Source organism: Trichechus manatus, unplaced genomic scaffold, assembly GCF_000243295.1.
Source record: "Trichechus manatus latirostris isolate Lorelei unplaced genomic scaffold, TriManLat1.0 scaffold00305, whole genome shotgun sequence".
In the NCBI taxonomy this organism is placed as follows: Eukaryota; Metazoa; Chordata; class Mammalia; order Sirenia; family Trichechidae; genus Trichechus; species Trichechus manatus.
Genome location: NW_004444241.1, coordinates 147188 through 163503, shown reverse-complemented (window position 1 = coordinate 163503; position 16316 = coordinate 147188). Strand labels below are relative to the sequence as shown.

Below are 16316 nucleotides of genomic sequence, written 5' to 3'. Positions count from 1 at the left end.
CTCCGCAGCCACTCAGGATGAGGGTCCGGCCTTGCCTGCCAGCGCTGTGGCTCCCCCGCCCGGCACCTGTCTAACCGCCCCCGCCCCCAGGCTTCGCCCGGCTCCAGGGCCCCAGCCGGCTTCCAGCCCCAGGATGCGCTGAGCCGCCGGGGGGCTGAGGCCGCGCCAACTACTTGCATGTCCCCCGGGGGCAAGTTCGACTTTGACGACGGGGGCTGCTACGTGGGGGGCTGGGAGGCGGGGCGGGCACATGGCTACGGCGTGTGCACCGGGCCTGGCGGCCAGGGCGAGTACAGTGGCTGCTGGGCTCACGGCTTCGAATCATTGGGCGTCTTCACCGGGCCCGGTGGACACAGCTACCAGGGCCACTGGCAACAGGGCAAGCGCGAAGGGCTGGGCGTGGAGCGCAAGAGCCGCTGGACGTACCGCGGCGAGTGGCTGGGCGGGCTGAAGGGGCGCAGCGGCGTGTGGGAGAGCGTGTCCGGCCTGCGCTACGCCGGGCTCTGGAAGGACGGCTTCCAGGACGGCTACGGCACCGAGACCTACTCCGACGGAGGTGCGGAGCCCGGCCCACTGTCTGTCTGCTCGTCCGCGTGCGCCTCCCAGTCGGTCTGTCCCGCGTATGCCTTCCCCATCAATATATCCCCCGCGCCCATCGTTCAGCCCGCTCTCCCCCCCCCCACACCCACACCCCACACGCTTTCATTTGTCTGACCCCAGGCTGCCTGCTTCTTCCTATCCCGAACCAGCCTGCTCCACCCCTTCCCTGTCTGCTTGTCCCCATACCTCCCCAGTGCGCCTGCCCCAACACCTCCCCTCTCTACCTGTTCCCTCACACTTTTTCAGTCATCTTGCCCCTCATAGATACTCCTGTTTGCCTGTGACATGCCTATCTCATGCACCCCTGTCTGCCTATCCCTCACACCTCTGGTCCGTCTACCTGTCCCTCACTCTTTCATTGGGCCTGCCTGTCACACTTCCTCTCTTTATTCCACATACCCCCCCCCCCCGTTCGCTCATCCATCCGCACATCCCACAGCTCTCCTGTTCGCCTGTCCTTCCCTTTCCCCTGTCTACCCACGCTGCCAAAATCGACGGACCTCCTGTTGCCTGCCTGACTTCATTCTGCTGTTCCATGCCGTTCCACCCAGCCTGGCCTATCCCAAGCTCCTAGTGGCCTTCCCCGACCTCCACGCTAACTGCACCCCCCTCTCGCACCCGACACTTCGGCTGCCAGGGGCGTTTGGGACCTGCGGTGCAGGTAGGGCAGGTCCTGACTCTCCCTCCACCCCCCATCCCCCGCAGGTACCTACCAGGGCCAGTGGCAGGCCGGGAAGCGCCACGGCTACGGGGTGCGTCAGAGTGTGCCCTACCATCAGGCGGCGCTGCTGCGCTCGCCCCGCCGCACCTCCCTGGACTCCGGCCACAGCGACCCGCCGACGCCACCTCCGCCCCTGCCCCTGCCGGGGGACGAAGGAGGCAGCCCGGCCTCGGGCTCCCGAGGCGGCTTCGTGCTGGCCGGGCCCGGGGACGCGGACGGCGCGGCCACCAGAAAGCGCACCCCCGCGGCTGGCGGATTCTTCCGCCGTTCGTTGCTGCTCAGCGGGCTCCGGGCAGGCGGGCGCCGCAGCTCCCTGGGCAGCAAGCGGGGCTCCCTGCGCAGCGAGGTGAGCAGCGAGGTGGGCAGCACAGGACCCCCGGGCTCCGAGGCCAGCGGGCCCCCAGCCCCAGCGCCGCCTGCCCTCATCGAGGGCTCGGCCACTGAGGTGTACGCGGGCGAATGGCGCGCCGACCGGCGCAGCGGCTACGGCGTGAGCCAGCGCTCCAACGGGCTGCGCTACGAGGGAGAGTGGCTGGGCAACCGGCGACACGGCTATGGGCGCACCACCCGCCCCGACGGCTCCCGGGAGGAGGGCAAGTACAAGCGCAACCGGCTAGTGCACGGGGGGCGTGTCCGCAGCCTCCTGCCTGTGGCCCTTCGGCGGGGCAAAGTCAAGGAGAAGGTGGACAGGGCTGTGGAGGGTGCCCGTCGAGCTGTGAGCGCTGCCCGCCAGCGCCAGGAGATCGCCGCTGCCAGGTGGGTGTGAGGCTGTGTGCAGAAGCCAAAGCTGGGCTAAGGGGGGAGAGTACCCTGGGGACAAGGAAGGCCCGAGGGACTAAAGGAGAACCAAGACACACGGTCTAGGGCCTGGTAGAGAAGAGCAGACCTAGGGCCAAGAAGTTGTAGCCCTGGGTATTTGGGGTGTTTATATCTCAGGCTACAGGTGGCTACTGGTGTAACTGTGGATGGATGGCTGAGTATTTGAGGGGAGGGGTGTAACACTGTGTGTCTCAGTGTCTTTTGTAAAGATGTATGTCTATGGAATCCATTGGTGTGGGGAAGAATAGCAATGTGTATTGCCTTGTACAGGCCCAGAAACCTCTTAGAGCAGCACATCCTATTCTTCCTCTTCTTGCAGCTGATCCAGCCTCTGGGCCTCAGGCTGGGAGCAGCAGACCGATAGTGCATCAGCCCAGGGCAGAGATAGGGACTGTCCATTCCTAGCCACATCCCATCCTGCCCGCAGTCTGATACCATTTCAGCCTCGGGCCCTGGGGCAGGTCTGGCAGAGCTGACCTCCCCACCTGAAATGATAGTCCCTCCCAGCTTTATCTCATCTGCTTCCCTTTACCTAGCATAAGAAAATTGTCTGTAAATAATATTTTCTTTCTGAGAATCACAGATTACATTCCCATGTATCAGGAGCCTTGCTATCAAAAACAGTGCTGCCCAATTGAAATATAATGTAAGCCAAAGATGCAATTTTAAATCTTCTAGTAGCCAAGTTAAAAAAAAGTAAAAAGAAACAAGTGAAATTAATTTTAATATTTTAGGTAAACCAGTATACCCAAAATATTATCATTTCAACATTAATCAATATAAAATTATTAATGAGATATTTTATATTCTTTTTATTTGTTTATTTTTACTAAGTCTGAAGTCTGGTGTGTTTTATACTTAAACAGCATATCATCTCAATTCAAACTAGCCACATTTCAAGTGCTTAATAGCCACATATGGCTAGTGACTATTGATCTGATGGAAGCCAAAAAGCCATTTGTAATGAGATTCACGGCCCCTGATTTTTTTTTTTTTTTTTTGGCCCCTGATTTTTATAATAACGCATTTGAATTTTTATATATTGGATTTTCTTTAAAAAAGAGGGGAGGGGCACAGTTGTGGGATTCTGTATTTAAATTTTGGACTATTTCAGAGGGCGTAGGTCAGGATATGTCTAAATGTGCTTCAATGAGTTTATATAATAGTTGACAAAGGGGTGGGTGTGTGTGTGTGTGTGTGTGTGTCAGTGAATATGAACATGTCAAATCCAGAGAATGCATTTGTAGGTGTATCTGATGTCTGAGTGGTTAGAGTCCAGCTTCTTAAGCCAGGGAGGGGGGAGGACAGATCACCAGGGAACACTTTAGGCTAGATAGGGAGGCGGATGTGCAAGAAAAACTGATCTCAGTAGCTACAGGATCAGACAGTGGGAGGAGGCTGGTTGGTCTCCCCAGCAACAGGCCTCGCAACCCTGATTTGGCTGCTGGCTGCCATGGAAACAGCAGAGCCTCAGCAGCAGGTGCCTCTGCCAGGTAGCCTGAGCCTGGCCTGATGCCTGAGAGTAGACTGAATCTAATGCCTAGGACTTGATCATCCATATCCTCTCTACACAAAAACACAGGGTCTTGTCAGTACACCAGTTTCATGGCCGCCAACAGAACACAGTGCAACCCAAGACTGTGATCCTCATATCCTCATTCCCAAACACTGAGACCATCTCAGTTTCAGGACAGGGCTAGTCATACAGAGTCTGAAAACCCTAGGAAAGAACGGGGTCATCTGAGGTCCCTCCACGCAGGCTTAAAGGTTCTTAACCCACCAGGTTTGAGGGGAAGAGGCTAACCATGTCTCTCCAGGAGGTGGCCCTAAGGCTATGGAGGACATCACCACTCTGCCCTCTCCTCCAATACCTAGACCTGCCTTCACAGGCCAGATAAACAGGCCTGTGACCAGAGGGGAGTTATGGGCTTGATCCATTCAAGCCCATGGCAAGTACATCTGATTACCTCTATCACTGATTCTTTGTGCCCCACCTTCAGTCAGAATAACAACTAATTTAATGATTACAGGGCATCTGCGATTAATAGCAGAGAGTGAAAGGGAAGGGAAAATCAAGGAAGCATCTGACATCAGAGGGAGAGCTGAGAAGCAGCAATGGAGAAAGGATTAATAATGCTTCATGTTTACCTGTACCTAAGTAACAGGGCAGGCTGGGATGGGGGTTGTGGAGGGGAGACTAAGAGTTTATCCGAAAGGTATACTCAGTGGTGAGAAAGCATGCATCTTAGCAGGGAGAGGGGATATGATAATAGCAGAAAGGGAGGATCCACCCTTTCTCCAATTCCAGAATTCAGAAAAGGGTGAGATGGGGGGAGGGGACAGTGGTAGTGATAAGAGTGGGGAGAACAATGTAATAACAGAAGAGACTGCAGAAAGCAAGATGTAAAATTCTCATGTCAGGAAATCTGTCCTGGAAGAGGTAGGATTAAATAATAAGGTAGGATGGCAGCAGTAACGGGAGGTGGGGGAAGCAGAAGCTTCTACCACAGGGGAGAGGGTGGCCCAGAACAAGGGGGCAGGGAAGGGGCTCAGCTGCTAGGAGGACAGGATCACAAGGTGCAGGAAAATGCCCTGGACCCCACAGAGAGGTGTGCGGTCCAAAGGGGGGCAGTGAGAGGAATCAATGACAACAGGAAGTACCGACAGCAAAGAGGGCAGCAGGCTTAGCTTGGAAGCACCAAGCGAGTGCAGCTGCAGAAGGATGTACTAAGAGAGTGTGGTCTCAGTTGTCACTGAGAAGGTAGCAGGACAGGAGTGGAACAGTGGAGCTGAGGGCAACCATCTGGGGAGGGCCCAGCCCCTGCAGCTGGAAGAAGGGAAGTGTTACTACAGGACTTAACGGCAGAGGGGTGTGAGAGGAGCAGGAGGGTGTGATGACATTAAGCTCAGCCTAGGTCTGGGACAGGAAACCAAAGGGGAGCTGCCCTCACCTGCCGGGGAAGGGAAGCCGCTGGCAGAGTGTGAGGAAGGGTGAAGACTCCAGAAGGGACCTCAGATTGGGAGGATGTGGTGTGGTGGAACATGGGGCAGGGGGCTGGAGCATATGAGCAGGGGCACAGTGGAAGTAGGGGAAGGCCTTCTAAATCGCCATCCCTGGGACCCACAGGGCAGCAGATGCCCTCCTCAAGGCAGTGGCCGCCAGCAGTGTTGCCGAGAAGGCTGTGGAGGCAGCTCAAATGGCCAAACTGATAGCCCAGGACCTGCAACCCATGTTAGAAGCGCCAGGTGAGGTGTGGGCAGCCTTGGGCTGAGGGGTAAGCCCCCTGGGAGCTGGACAGGCTCAGGTGTTGGGAAAGGAGTGGGAATCCCTGCAGGAGACTGGGGATGGGAATAACCAAGGTATGAGGGCCCAAGGGGATGGAGAGCGGCCAGCCCAGTTGTTTGGGAAGTGGGACTAAGAATTTGTAAAGAAAGGTAATAAGGATGGGGAAGGGGAGCTGGGGCTGGCAGTGAGAGGCTATACGCCTGGGAATACCAAAGTCCTGGGAGGTGCCCAGTCAGGGGGTTAAAGCTGTAATTTCTCCAGCCCAAGGCCAGTTAGGCCTCTCTGAATCTTTGCTGTCCCTGCCCCAGGCCACAGACCCAGGCAGGATTCAGAAGGTTCCGACACAGAGCCCTTGGATGAGGACAGTCCTGGGATATACGAGAATGGACTGACCCCCTCAGAAGGCTCCCCTGAACTGCCCAGCAGTCCTGCCTCCTCTCACCAGCCCTGGCGACCCCCTACCTGCCGGAGCCCACTGCCTCCTGGAAGGAACCGGGGTCCCTTCTCCAGCCCCAAATCTTGGCCTGAGGAGTGGGGGAACCCAGGTGAGCAGGCAGAGGAACTAGCTGGCTATGAGGCTGAGGATGAGGCCGGGATGCAGGGCCCAGGGCCCAGAGATGGTTCTCCACTCCTCGGAGGCTGCAGTGACAGTTCAGGAAGTCTTCAGGAGGAGGAGAGAGAAGACGAAGAGCCTTTGCCTCAGCCAAGGGCCCCGGGAGGCTCAGAGCCTGGGTTCACAGTCACTCCAGTCCTGAGTGGCACATCCTCCAGGGGTCCTGATGCTGGGCACCTGACAGAAGAGCTCGAGGAGCCTGCTGCACCCGAGAGGCCTACCCAGCCGGTGAGACATTCTCCATCCCCACTTGTACCCTCTGAGTCTCAGCTCCTTCCCAGCCACTCTTCCCCTCAAAGCCTTCCCTCCCACCCTTTCCAAACATGTCTGATCCCCCAGCAGGCTCTGATTTAGACTCAGCTTCCTCTCCGCCTGCCCAGTCTTGGACCATATACCCACCTCAAAAAAAAACAAAACAAAAAAAAAACAGAGAATTTTCAAGCTGGAAAGAACCTTAGAGACCTTCAAGTCCAACTCCCTCAAATAACAGATGGGGGAACTGAGGCCCAGAGCACTTAAAGTAACTTGTCCAAGGTTACAAACTAATAATTAATGGTAGAGCCAGAACATCTTTCCTTGTTCTCCTTCCATACCATTTCCAGCTCCCAATTTCCTACTCCACCCCCACCCCTGCACTTTCTTTGGTGCCCAGAAATAAAAAAGGAAAAGATTCTTCCCTCCCTACCATGACTCTTCCCCCTCCCCTGGGAAGAAGGGAAATAGGAAAGAAGGCAGAAAACCTGGAGGGGCAGAGTTTCCCTAGAACCCTCTACTTTTATTGGACTCGAGGTCTTCTCCTGTTTCCTAGCAACCACATCCTCATCCCTTCATCCCTCTCTGCGTTACTGCAGTAACAGCTGCTGCTGCCAATGGCTGCTACTGGCGCCAGGCACCTCCTGCCTGGGCCACGTAGCATGCTAGTGGGAAGAGAGGGAAGAGGAGGGAGGGCGGGAAGAAGGATGGGTTGTCCCTACCTTGTGGGTGCCAGAGGGAAGGTGGGCCCTGACTGGGAGAAGAGGGGTGTTTTGCAATCCAAAACAAAGGTTGGAGCCCCCTCCCCCCTTTTGGCCTCTGCAGGGAGAGGAGGGGAGACAGAGATGGAGGGGTGCATGGTACCTGGGACTCTGCAGCTTTGCCACCTCAGCCAGGGCCCTTGGGCTGAACAGCTCTATCCCCAGGAAAGACTGACCAAGAGCTGGACCTCAGCCTACCTTTCTCTGTCTTTCTAGGGAGCTGCCAACCTCCTGGTAGTGGGAGCTGTGGCCCTCCTGGACCTCAGCCTGGCATTCCTGTTCTCCCAGCTCCTCACCTGAGGCTACTTCCTGGCCTAGTTCCTTCCTGGCTTTGGTTCCTGCCTCTTCACCCTTTGGACCTGCCTTTTCCTCTATTCTTCTGGTTGTTTTTTCTATCTTTTCTCTTCTCCTTTTCCTTTTCTATTCCCCTTTGTTTTTGTCTCTTGCTTTTTGTTTGCCCCTCTCTCCTTTCAGATTATCTCATTTATTCTGGGTCTGTCTCTGTCCTTCTCAGTCCCTTCCCCATCCCAACCCTTTCTCTTTCTCTAGATTGTTTACATATGAAGGGCTTTTCTCTCTCAGAGTTACTGTCTTCTCTGAAACACACAAATCAAGTCAGACCATTGCCCCATGCCCTCCCCACCTTTTCTTTAGACCTAAACTTCATTGAGGGTGGAGTTTTGGTGTCTTGAGGAGTCTCTTGGAAGCTGAATGGAAAGGAGGAAGAAAGTGGAGAAGGGGTGACTGAACGCTGGGCAAGGCTGGCTGAGTTGCTGTCGCTCCCTAACCCAAAGGGCCAGGTGTCCCCTCTGAGGCCTAGTGAAAAACTGGAGGTCAGCCTCCACCTATTATCTTGGAGGATCTTATCTCACTTCCAAGCACTGAGCTAGGTTCTTGCCTAACTCACTCCTTCCCTGAGGGAGATATGGGAAGTGAAAAGTAGAATGACTTCCTAACATCTCCCTTTTTTTCCTCAACAGCCAGCCCCTCCTCCCACCCCCTATGGTGGCATGCCAAGAGCAAATGTTAAGGAACAAAAAATATCCAGTGCAACCAAGTCCACCTCTCCTTAACTTCGCCACTGACCTCTCCCACCTTTCTGTTTCCCCCTAAAAGTTTGGTTGTTCTGGACTCACTTGTGGTCTTTGATTAAATTCCAAAGGGACACGAAGAAGGCATTTCTACCACAAAGGGTTAGAGACACTTGAGCAAGCACCTGGCTCCCCAACTGTCAGTTGTGGTGGGGGGAGGCACTTCTGGGAGATGGAACCAGACAACAGGAACTCACAGCAACATAAGCTGCGACATGTTTAGTCATCTCAAAATGGGTGATATCCCTTCCCCCACCGTATCAGAATCTTGTGAAATGGGAAGACAACCGAAGAAGGGGATCAAAAGAAGCTGACCCCCTCCACACACACACACTTTCCAGGCAGGGCAGAGGCGTCAAACCTGGGGTAAGAGGTGGATGGAGAGCCCTGTTTGAGGTTGTGCCTGATCCCTGGTACTAGCTTTTTCCCTGGGTGCAAGAAGCCCTAGGAAGAGGGGGCTGTAGGATCCCCAGGGGCTCTTTACTCCCTCCCCTGCATGAGGCAGAGGCAAGCTGCCTCCCAATCCCCTCCCTCAAGGAAAGGCCTTGCCTGGGAATGCCCACCACAAACACCCTCTTTTTTTCTACTCAAACTCTTGTTTATTCCTTGGTTTGCCTCCCTCCTTCCTTCCCTCTCAACCTTTAGTTCTGATTCCTATTTCATGGAATTTGGGATTGAAGTTAAACTACAACAGTGCCGCAAACACCAAGTCTTGCAGGAGAAAAAAAAAATACAAAGAAATTTAACAAAAAAAATAAATTAATAAAAAAGTTCAAAAGGGGGGGATTGTCATCTCCTTTGGGGTGCGATGGCTTCAAACCCAAGCGGAGGCTCTCTGGGTGGTGATGTAGGAAGAGCCGTCTTCTCCACTGCGGATAAAAGCTGCTTCTCCTAAACGCTAAATCCAGAAGTTTAAGCAGGGCCGGCCCGGAGCGGGGAGGTCGCGTGATGGGGGTGGGGAGAGGGACGGGCCAGACGAAGCACCGCTCGTGGATCCGCCCGGTACCAGGAAATGCTGGGAGGAGAAGAGCGGAGTTGAGACGAGCCAGGTGAGGCTGGTGTAAAGGGCTGGCACCAGGGGTGGGGAAGTGAGGCGGCCTGAGATGGGAATGGGAGGAGGAATCCCACGAAGAAAAAGCACAGGACCGGAAAGGAAACGAAGGTTGAACTAGGGATGGGAAACTGCGCGTGCGTGTGTGTACGTCCGTGTCTGTGTATGTGTGTGGAAATAGGCGGGGCTCTGGCGCATGCTCAGTAGGGATGGGTTGGGGGGGGCGCATGCGTAGTGGGGAGTCCCCTTGGGGGATGAGGGGGGAATTTGGAGATCCAGGTGGGGAAAGGTAAATATGGGTTCTGTTGTAGGGTAGCAGTGAGACACGGACCCTCGGATTCTTGGCACAGGGCAAGCCTGGGCAGAAAGGCCGAGCACACTCGGCTAGAGAGTGTTAAAGCCCTCTCCATTCCCGGGCTCTGCCCCCCAGAATGGTGGTGCCTTCGTTGAAGCTTCACGATCTAATCGACGAGATCCGCGGGGCTAAGAGGGAGGCCCAGGAGCAGGAGATGATCTGGAAGGAGTGCGCCCACATCCGCGCCTCCTTTCGGGATAGGAACCCTCTGCACACGCACCGCCAGCTGGCCAAACTGCTCTACGTCCACATGTTGGGCTACCCCGCCCACTTTGGACAGCTATGAGGCAGGGACGCCTCCCTCCTGAGTTTGTAGGGTACAGGTCTTGGACCCCCTCACCTACCTGTGCCTCGAAACTGTCATTCTATTGTCTCTGGGCCCTGACAGCGTGCACAGCAAACCTCCCCCATCCCAGCCCCCACTGGTCATGAGCTGGCCTGAACCCTTCATTCTCTGGCCAGCCTCATTCAAGGCACCTTTTCTTCTCTCCCAAGGACTCCTAGTTCTTGAAACTACCCACAAATGCCTGAATCTCCTAAGCCTATCCTCTTGTTGAAAGGAGGGTGATGGGATATTGTGCCCTGTAAGTTAATCTGGTGTTAAAAAGAAAAATGAAACAAGGATGTTAGTGTCTCTCGTTTCACCCCTTCCCTATAGATGGAGTGCCTGAAACTGATCGCCTCCCCCAGAGTCTCAGACAAGAGGGTGGGCTACCTGGGGGCCATGCTTCTATTGGATGAGAGGCAGGATGCCCACCGGCTCATTACAAACAGCATCAAGAAGTGAGAGGGCTGGGGGTGGCCCCGGGAAGCACTTGGAATCAGGGAGATGGGAGAGTGGGGAACTGGGAAATGCCAAGGGGCTGCCTACTGTAGGTACTGAGAAGGATTGGTTTTCTCAGAGGCTTGACTGACCCTCCTCCCAACCCTGCAGTGATCTGAGCCAGGGGATTCAGCCAGTACAAGGTCTGGCCCTGTGCACTCTGAGCACCATGGGCTGCGCTGAGATGTGCCAGGACCTGGCCACGGAGGTTGAGAAACTGCTCCTGCAGCCCAGCCCCTACGGACACAAGAAGGTGAAGTGGCAGGACTCTAGGCACTTGCCCCTCCAGAAACCATCCCCAGTTTGCCATGTGGTAGAGTTGTGCCATAGACTTCTGTAGACCCCTGCCCTGTCTGAGCTCCCTGACCTCTGCAGGCTGTTCTGACTGCGGTGCACGATTCGGAAAGTCCTGAGCTGTCCAACATCTTCCTCCCACTCTGTGCCCAGCTGCTTCACGAGCGCCACCACAGTAAAGCCACTGGGCTCCCCATTGCCTGCTTCCACTCTAGCTGTGGACTAAAGAAGTGAAAGTTGCAACAGGAATACCAGCTCATAGAAGGGCAACACACATGCAGTTATGTAAACTTTTCCTTGCCCCTGCCCCACCCTTTGCTTCCCCCACCATGACCCCAGGCATCCTGCTGGGCACCATCACCCTGATCATGAAGCTCTGCAAAGGAAGCCCTGCAGCTCTCAGGCACTTCCAAAAGGTGGGCTGGTGAAGGAGCAGCAGGCCCTGGGGCAGAAAAGAGGAGCAGTAGGGGGAGGCATGGGGCTGGAGGTTGAGAGGATAGGAAGAACGCCCAGACAAGGCTATGCCGTCCCTCCAGGTGGTACCCCAGCTGGTGCAGATCCTTCGGACTCTGGTGACATTGAGATACTGCACAGAACACGGCATATCTGGAATCAGCGACCCCTTCCTGCAGGTGGGCTGACCCTTATAAGCTGTATTCGTCAAACAAAAAGAGCTTAGCAATAAGACCATGGCCAGTGGCTACCTCCCAGAGAACACTTTGGCTCAGTCAGTGTCTTGGGCAGGAAGGTGGCAGGCATAGGATTGCCTAGGTCATCCCAGGACCAGTGATGGGGTCGGGGGGAGTACCTGGTCAGAAAATCCAGTTTGACAACCCTTAAAAAATCCTGTCCAAACTCCCCAGGCATCACAGACCTCTGGTACCTTCCCAGGACCCCCAGGGACCTGTGGAGGTGAGAGGGAGGGGCAGGGAGGTTCTAGGGAGCCAGCCAAACCCCTCACAATGCTCTCCTCAATGTTGGATTTTTCTCCTCAGCCCCATGACTCCTTACCCTATGAGCCCCTCCACCTTTCAACCTTTAACCCAACCTCAGGTCCAGATACTTCATCTGCTTCGGATTTGGGGCCGGAACCATGAGGAGAGTAGTGAGACCACGAATGACTTGCTGGCCCAGGTGGGAGACTGGGGAAAGGGCAGTACTTAGGCGTGTTGCTCTGTGATCCCACCAGCCCTGGGCATCCCTCACATGACCACCCACCATGAGTGGCTATATTAACACCTCTCTGTTCCCCTCAAGACTGAACTCCATGAGGGACACAATCTGTCTCCGTGCTATAGCCTAGTGCCCAGTCTGGCCCTGGTACATAGTGGGGGCTAAGGGAACTTCGTTGGATGCTTGACGGATGGACGGACAACATGGAAGAGACCTGAGAAGAGGACAGAGCCTTTTGCAGATGCATCTCCTCTCCTAATCCACTCAGGTGGCCACTGACACGGAAACCAGCCGAAATGCAGGCAGTGCAGTCTTGTTGGAGACAGTGCTCACCATCATGGACATATGCTCTGCAGCTGGTCTACGGGTATCACATGCCTCTCCCACTGCAGCCCCACTCACCACCCCCAGCCAGGGATACAGGTCCCGTTCACTGGTTTCTCCTCTCCACCCATCATCATATGCCATGTGGCCCCCACTCCTGAATGATCAGGTGTGCCTTCCCTGACTGTCCCCAACTTCTGTTTCTCATAGGTTCTAGCTGTCAACATTCTTGGCTGCTTCCTACTCAACAGTGACAAGAACATTAGGTAACAGTCCCAGTGGCTGGCTGCCCCAGGTCCTCTGCCCTCCTTCTCCCAGAGTCTCTTGATCTACTTAATTCTACCCCTGTATCCAGGGCAGCACAGGGAGTGGGGGCTGATGGCCATGGGCATGATAGGGTCTCTCCCACGCTAACCAGGTACATAGCCCTGACATTGTTGCTGCGGCTGGTGCAGTCTGATCACAGCGCTGTGCAGCGGCACTGGCCCACTGTGGTGGAATGTCTGCAGGAAACTGACGCCTTCCTCAGCCGGTGAGCAGGGCTGGAGGGGATAAGAGGGCCCAGCACCTGGTGGCTAAGACCTGGGCCAGCTTAGAGCAGCTGAGTGAGGCAGCTAAGGGGACAGGTGCCTGGGAAAGGGGAGGGCCTGAGATAGGAAGGGGGTGACCTGGCTGGCTTATATAGATACCTGTATTTCTCCGCCAGGCAGGCCCTAGCAATGAGCCTGGCTCTGGTGAACAGCTCCAATGTGCAATCCATGACACAGGAGCTACAGGGCTTTCTGGAGTCCTGTCCCCCTGATCTATGGGCTGACTGTGCGTCAGGCATCCTGTTAGCAGCAGAAAGATGAGGTGACAAGTGCCCAGGAGGCAGAGGGGGTGGAATTTGGAGAGGGTCAGTGCCAGGACTGATGAGCCATATGTCCCATTAGGTTTGCCCCAACCAAGCGGCGGCACATAGACACTATCCTGCACCTGCTGACTACAGTGAGGCAGGGACTGGTCTGAGAGCTGGGTGGGAATAGGCAGCTTACCACACTGGCTTGGCCATATTCACCCCCACCCTCAGGCGGGCACCCATGTGCAGGATGATGCAGTAGCCAACCTGACCCACCTGACTGGGGGAGCCCAGGAGCTACACGCCTGTTCTGTGCACCGCCTCTACAACGCCCCGGCAGAGGACATTTCCCAGGTACTGTGCCCACCTGCACCCTGTGTGGTTAGGTCTTGTAGTTGCAAAGCTTGGCCACCAGAGGGCAGTGGGAGCCCAGTTGCCAGGATAGGGCCAGGTAACAAAACTAACGTAACTGCTTTCTGTGCCAAGGCCTTGCCTTTCCCCACCCCTCCAACACTCATATCTGTGCACTGCCTGAAGGGATGTTGTAGGGTCTGGAGGTGGGGAGGAGACCCCATACACTGACCCAGCGTTTCTTATCCCACGCAGCAACCACTGGTACAGGTAGCTGCCTGGTGCACTGGGGAGTACCAGGACCTCTTGGAGGGGAGCTGTGAGGAAACTGAGCCTCTTCAGGTGAGGCCTGCATTGGGGGTGCACTGAGGGAAGTACTCAAGGGAGGCAGGTCTGGCCCTTGGGGTCACCGCCTGTGTCCACTTCTGAAAGTGGAAGAAGAGATGTTGGTGCTACTGGAAAAGGTGCTGCACTCCCTAATGTCCCTGCTGGCCACATGAGGATACACCCTCACAGCCCTCATGAAGCTCAGCACCCGATTCCGTGAGGACAAGTAGGAAGGGGTCCTAGCCCCTCCCATAGGCCCCCCTCTTGGAGCCCCCAGTAAGAGATGTCTTTTCACTGTGCCCACCAGTTTCTGAACTTCTCACCAGCACGCACCCCCTACTCCCCCTAATCCTTAGGCTCTTGTTTTTGAGCCAGGTATCTTGGGTTCTCTTTGCTCTGTGGGGTCTCTCCCCTACCATGTCCTAGAGTTGAAAGGCAGGGCAGACTCCCACTCCCACTTACACACCACACTGCGGCCTAGCCACATCTGGCAGGTAGTATCCATCTATGGGAGCTGTCTAGATGTAGAATTGCAGCAGCGGGCTGTGGAGTATAACACACTCTTCGGGAAGTATGACCATATGAGGTGTGTTCGGCATTCTGTTGCAGTGTGGGGCCCAAACCCCTGCCCTCTCTATAAATGCCCCTTTCTGGGTACAAGGGTTTCACCCTGACCTATGTCCTTCCTCATCCTGGGCGAGAGCCTCCCACCTGCAGTTCACTGAAGCTAAGCTGGCTTCCAGCCCCCCTTGCCCATCTGAAAACCAGCAAGTGTGCCATCTGAGGAAATCAGAGGGACACTGCTGACCTGCCACATGCTCAGGGCTCTCCATGTTCTTACTCCTCCTCCCAGATGCCTCTTGTGAAGGGCCTGGGGTTCACAAAGAGGGTACTCCAAGGGGACACACTTGCATTCCATCCTCTCAGGGCTGCCATCCTTGAAAAGATGCCTCTTGTGAAGTGAGGTGGCCCTCAGGCTGATAAAGAGACAGAAGAAAGCAAAGAAGCCCAGCTTTCAGAAGCAGCCCCTGTCCCCCAGAGCCCCAGGTGAGGAGGCTGGAAGCCTTGGAGTGAGGACTGGGCCTGCTTCCATACCCAGGCCTGACCTTTGTACCCTTTTCCCCAGGCCTCAAAGCTCTTGGATCTGTTAGATCTCCTGAATGGCACTTCTGGGAATGCCCAGCATCCTCCCCCTCTAGATCCCTCCCCAGAAGGTACCTTAGTACACCTCCTTGACCTGCCCTGTGCGCCTCCACCCCTGGGTGAGTCTCAGCCAAGGGAAAGAGATGTCTAGGAAGGCTGAAGCTGACAGAAGGTGGGGTGGAAATGTGCTGCTGCTTCTTAGCCAAGGACTGGAGTTCATGTACCCTCTTTCTTCCTGTATGCCCCCCATCCCATCCCCTTCTCAGAAGGTGAAGAGTTAATTAAATCATGCCCATCCCCTCCTGGACACCCTTCAGTGTCTTCCCTTGTTCCAGATTCTGCACCTTGGCTTGCACGGCCCTGCTTCCTCCTCAGCCTCATCTCATGCCACTTTCCCACTGAAAACACCAGTGGCCCCTCTCAGCTCCTCAAACCTGCTCACCTCAAGCTTTTGGCATTTCACGTTCTTTTTCCATGGAATGGTATTTTCCAGCATATCACATGACCAGCTCATTCTCATTTTTCAGGTCTCAGCTAAAATGGCAGATGCCTTCTCCTACCACCCCTCTCTGTTAGTTCTTCCCAGTTACACTGGCATAATTTCCTTCATAGCACCTATTACAGTCAATGATTATCTTGTTTTCTTGTTTATTGCCTCCCTCCCCCACTAGACTGTAAGCTCCAATAGGCCAGGGACCTCATTTTCTTGTCCACTCTGCCACTAGCATCTTGAGTAGTACCCTGCACCTAACAGGTGTTCAATTGATTTTTGTTGAATGAGTCAATGACCTTGTTATCTCCAGACCAAATGCTGAGCTGCCTGTCTCTTCTTACTCTAGCTCCCATCCCAAAAGTCAAAGGGTTTGAGCACGAGGGACTACAGCTGAATCTGTCTTTTGTTCAACCCTCTGAAATCCCTGCTTTGCTTTTAATCACTGCCACTGCCACAAACTCGTCTGGGAGTGATGTCAGAAATGGCTTGGGCACTCCAGGAAAAGAGGCCATTAAATGGAGGAGGGGGTGGGAGAGAGAGGGTGAGATGGGAAGGGAGTGGTGCGCAGACACAAGCATTGAGGAGTTATGGGAAGAGGGTCTGAACTACTGGGTGTGGAGGGTTGCCTGATCCCAGCCGGCTGACTTACTGTGCTCTGCCCAAACCTCCTATGCTCAGAGTTTCCAGCTGCAGCTCCAGGCCCCTAGTGGGGACACAGTTCCAGCTAAGGGCGGCCTTCCCATAACCCAGCTCCTCAGAATCCTCAATCCCAACAAGGTGAGTCCAGGGGCCCCCCATGGAGAAGACCCAGGGGAGAGAGAAGTCACAGGGGCTAACCCTGGTCTCTGCTCTCCTGTTCCTAGGCCCCCTTGCGGCTAAAACTGCACTTCACCTACAACCACTCTGGGCAGTCGGTGCAGGAGATCTTTGAGGTGAACAACTTGCCTTTGGAGACTTGGCAGTAACAGGCTCAGCCTCCGCACACAGCCTCAAATCCTATG

General features: G+C 55.1%; 2 protein-coding genes across 2 annotated transcripts; both read left to right on the top strand.

The window, feature by feature from the left end:
- Positions 1 to 177: 177 nt before the first annotated feature.
- JPH4 (junctophilin 4) lies at positions 178 to 8922 on the top strand. Its single transcript, XM_004390496.2, has 5 exons — positions 178 to 556; positions 1306 to 2077; positions 5268 to 5386; positions 5735 to 6267; positions 7269 to 8922. Exons 1-5 carry the CDS (start codon positions 178 to 180, stop codon positions 7350 to 7352), a joined length of 1887 nt encoding a protein of 628 aa, XP_004390553.1. The 3' UTR covers positions 7353 to 8922.
- A 556-nt stretch (positions 8923 to 9478) lies between these two features.
- On the top strand, positions 9479 to 16280 carry AP1G2 (adaptor related protein complex 1 subunit gamma 2). The gene is given in 21 exon segments (XM_023725393.1): positions 9479 to 9827; positions 10206 to 10332; positions 10484 to 10625; positions 10748 to 10882; positions 10885 to 11082; positions 11203 to 11298; positions 11720 to 11800; positions 12108 to 12206; positions 12374 to 12429; positions 12582 to 12695; positions 12870 to 13022; positions 13096 to 13150; positions 13233 to 13355; positions 13608 to 13699; positions 13786 to 13905; positions 14161 to 14265; positions 14607 to 14720; positions 14799 to 14941; positions 15662 to 15789; positions 15952 to 16092; positions 16179 to 16280. Coding segments are annotated over 21 exon segments (2526 nt in total). The 5' UTR covers positions 9479 to 9625.
- The last annotated feature ends 36 nt before the right edge of the window (positions 16281 to 16316 follow it).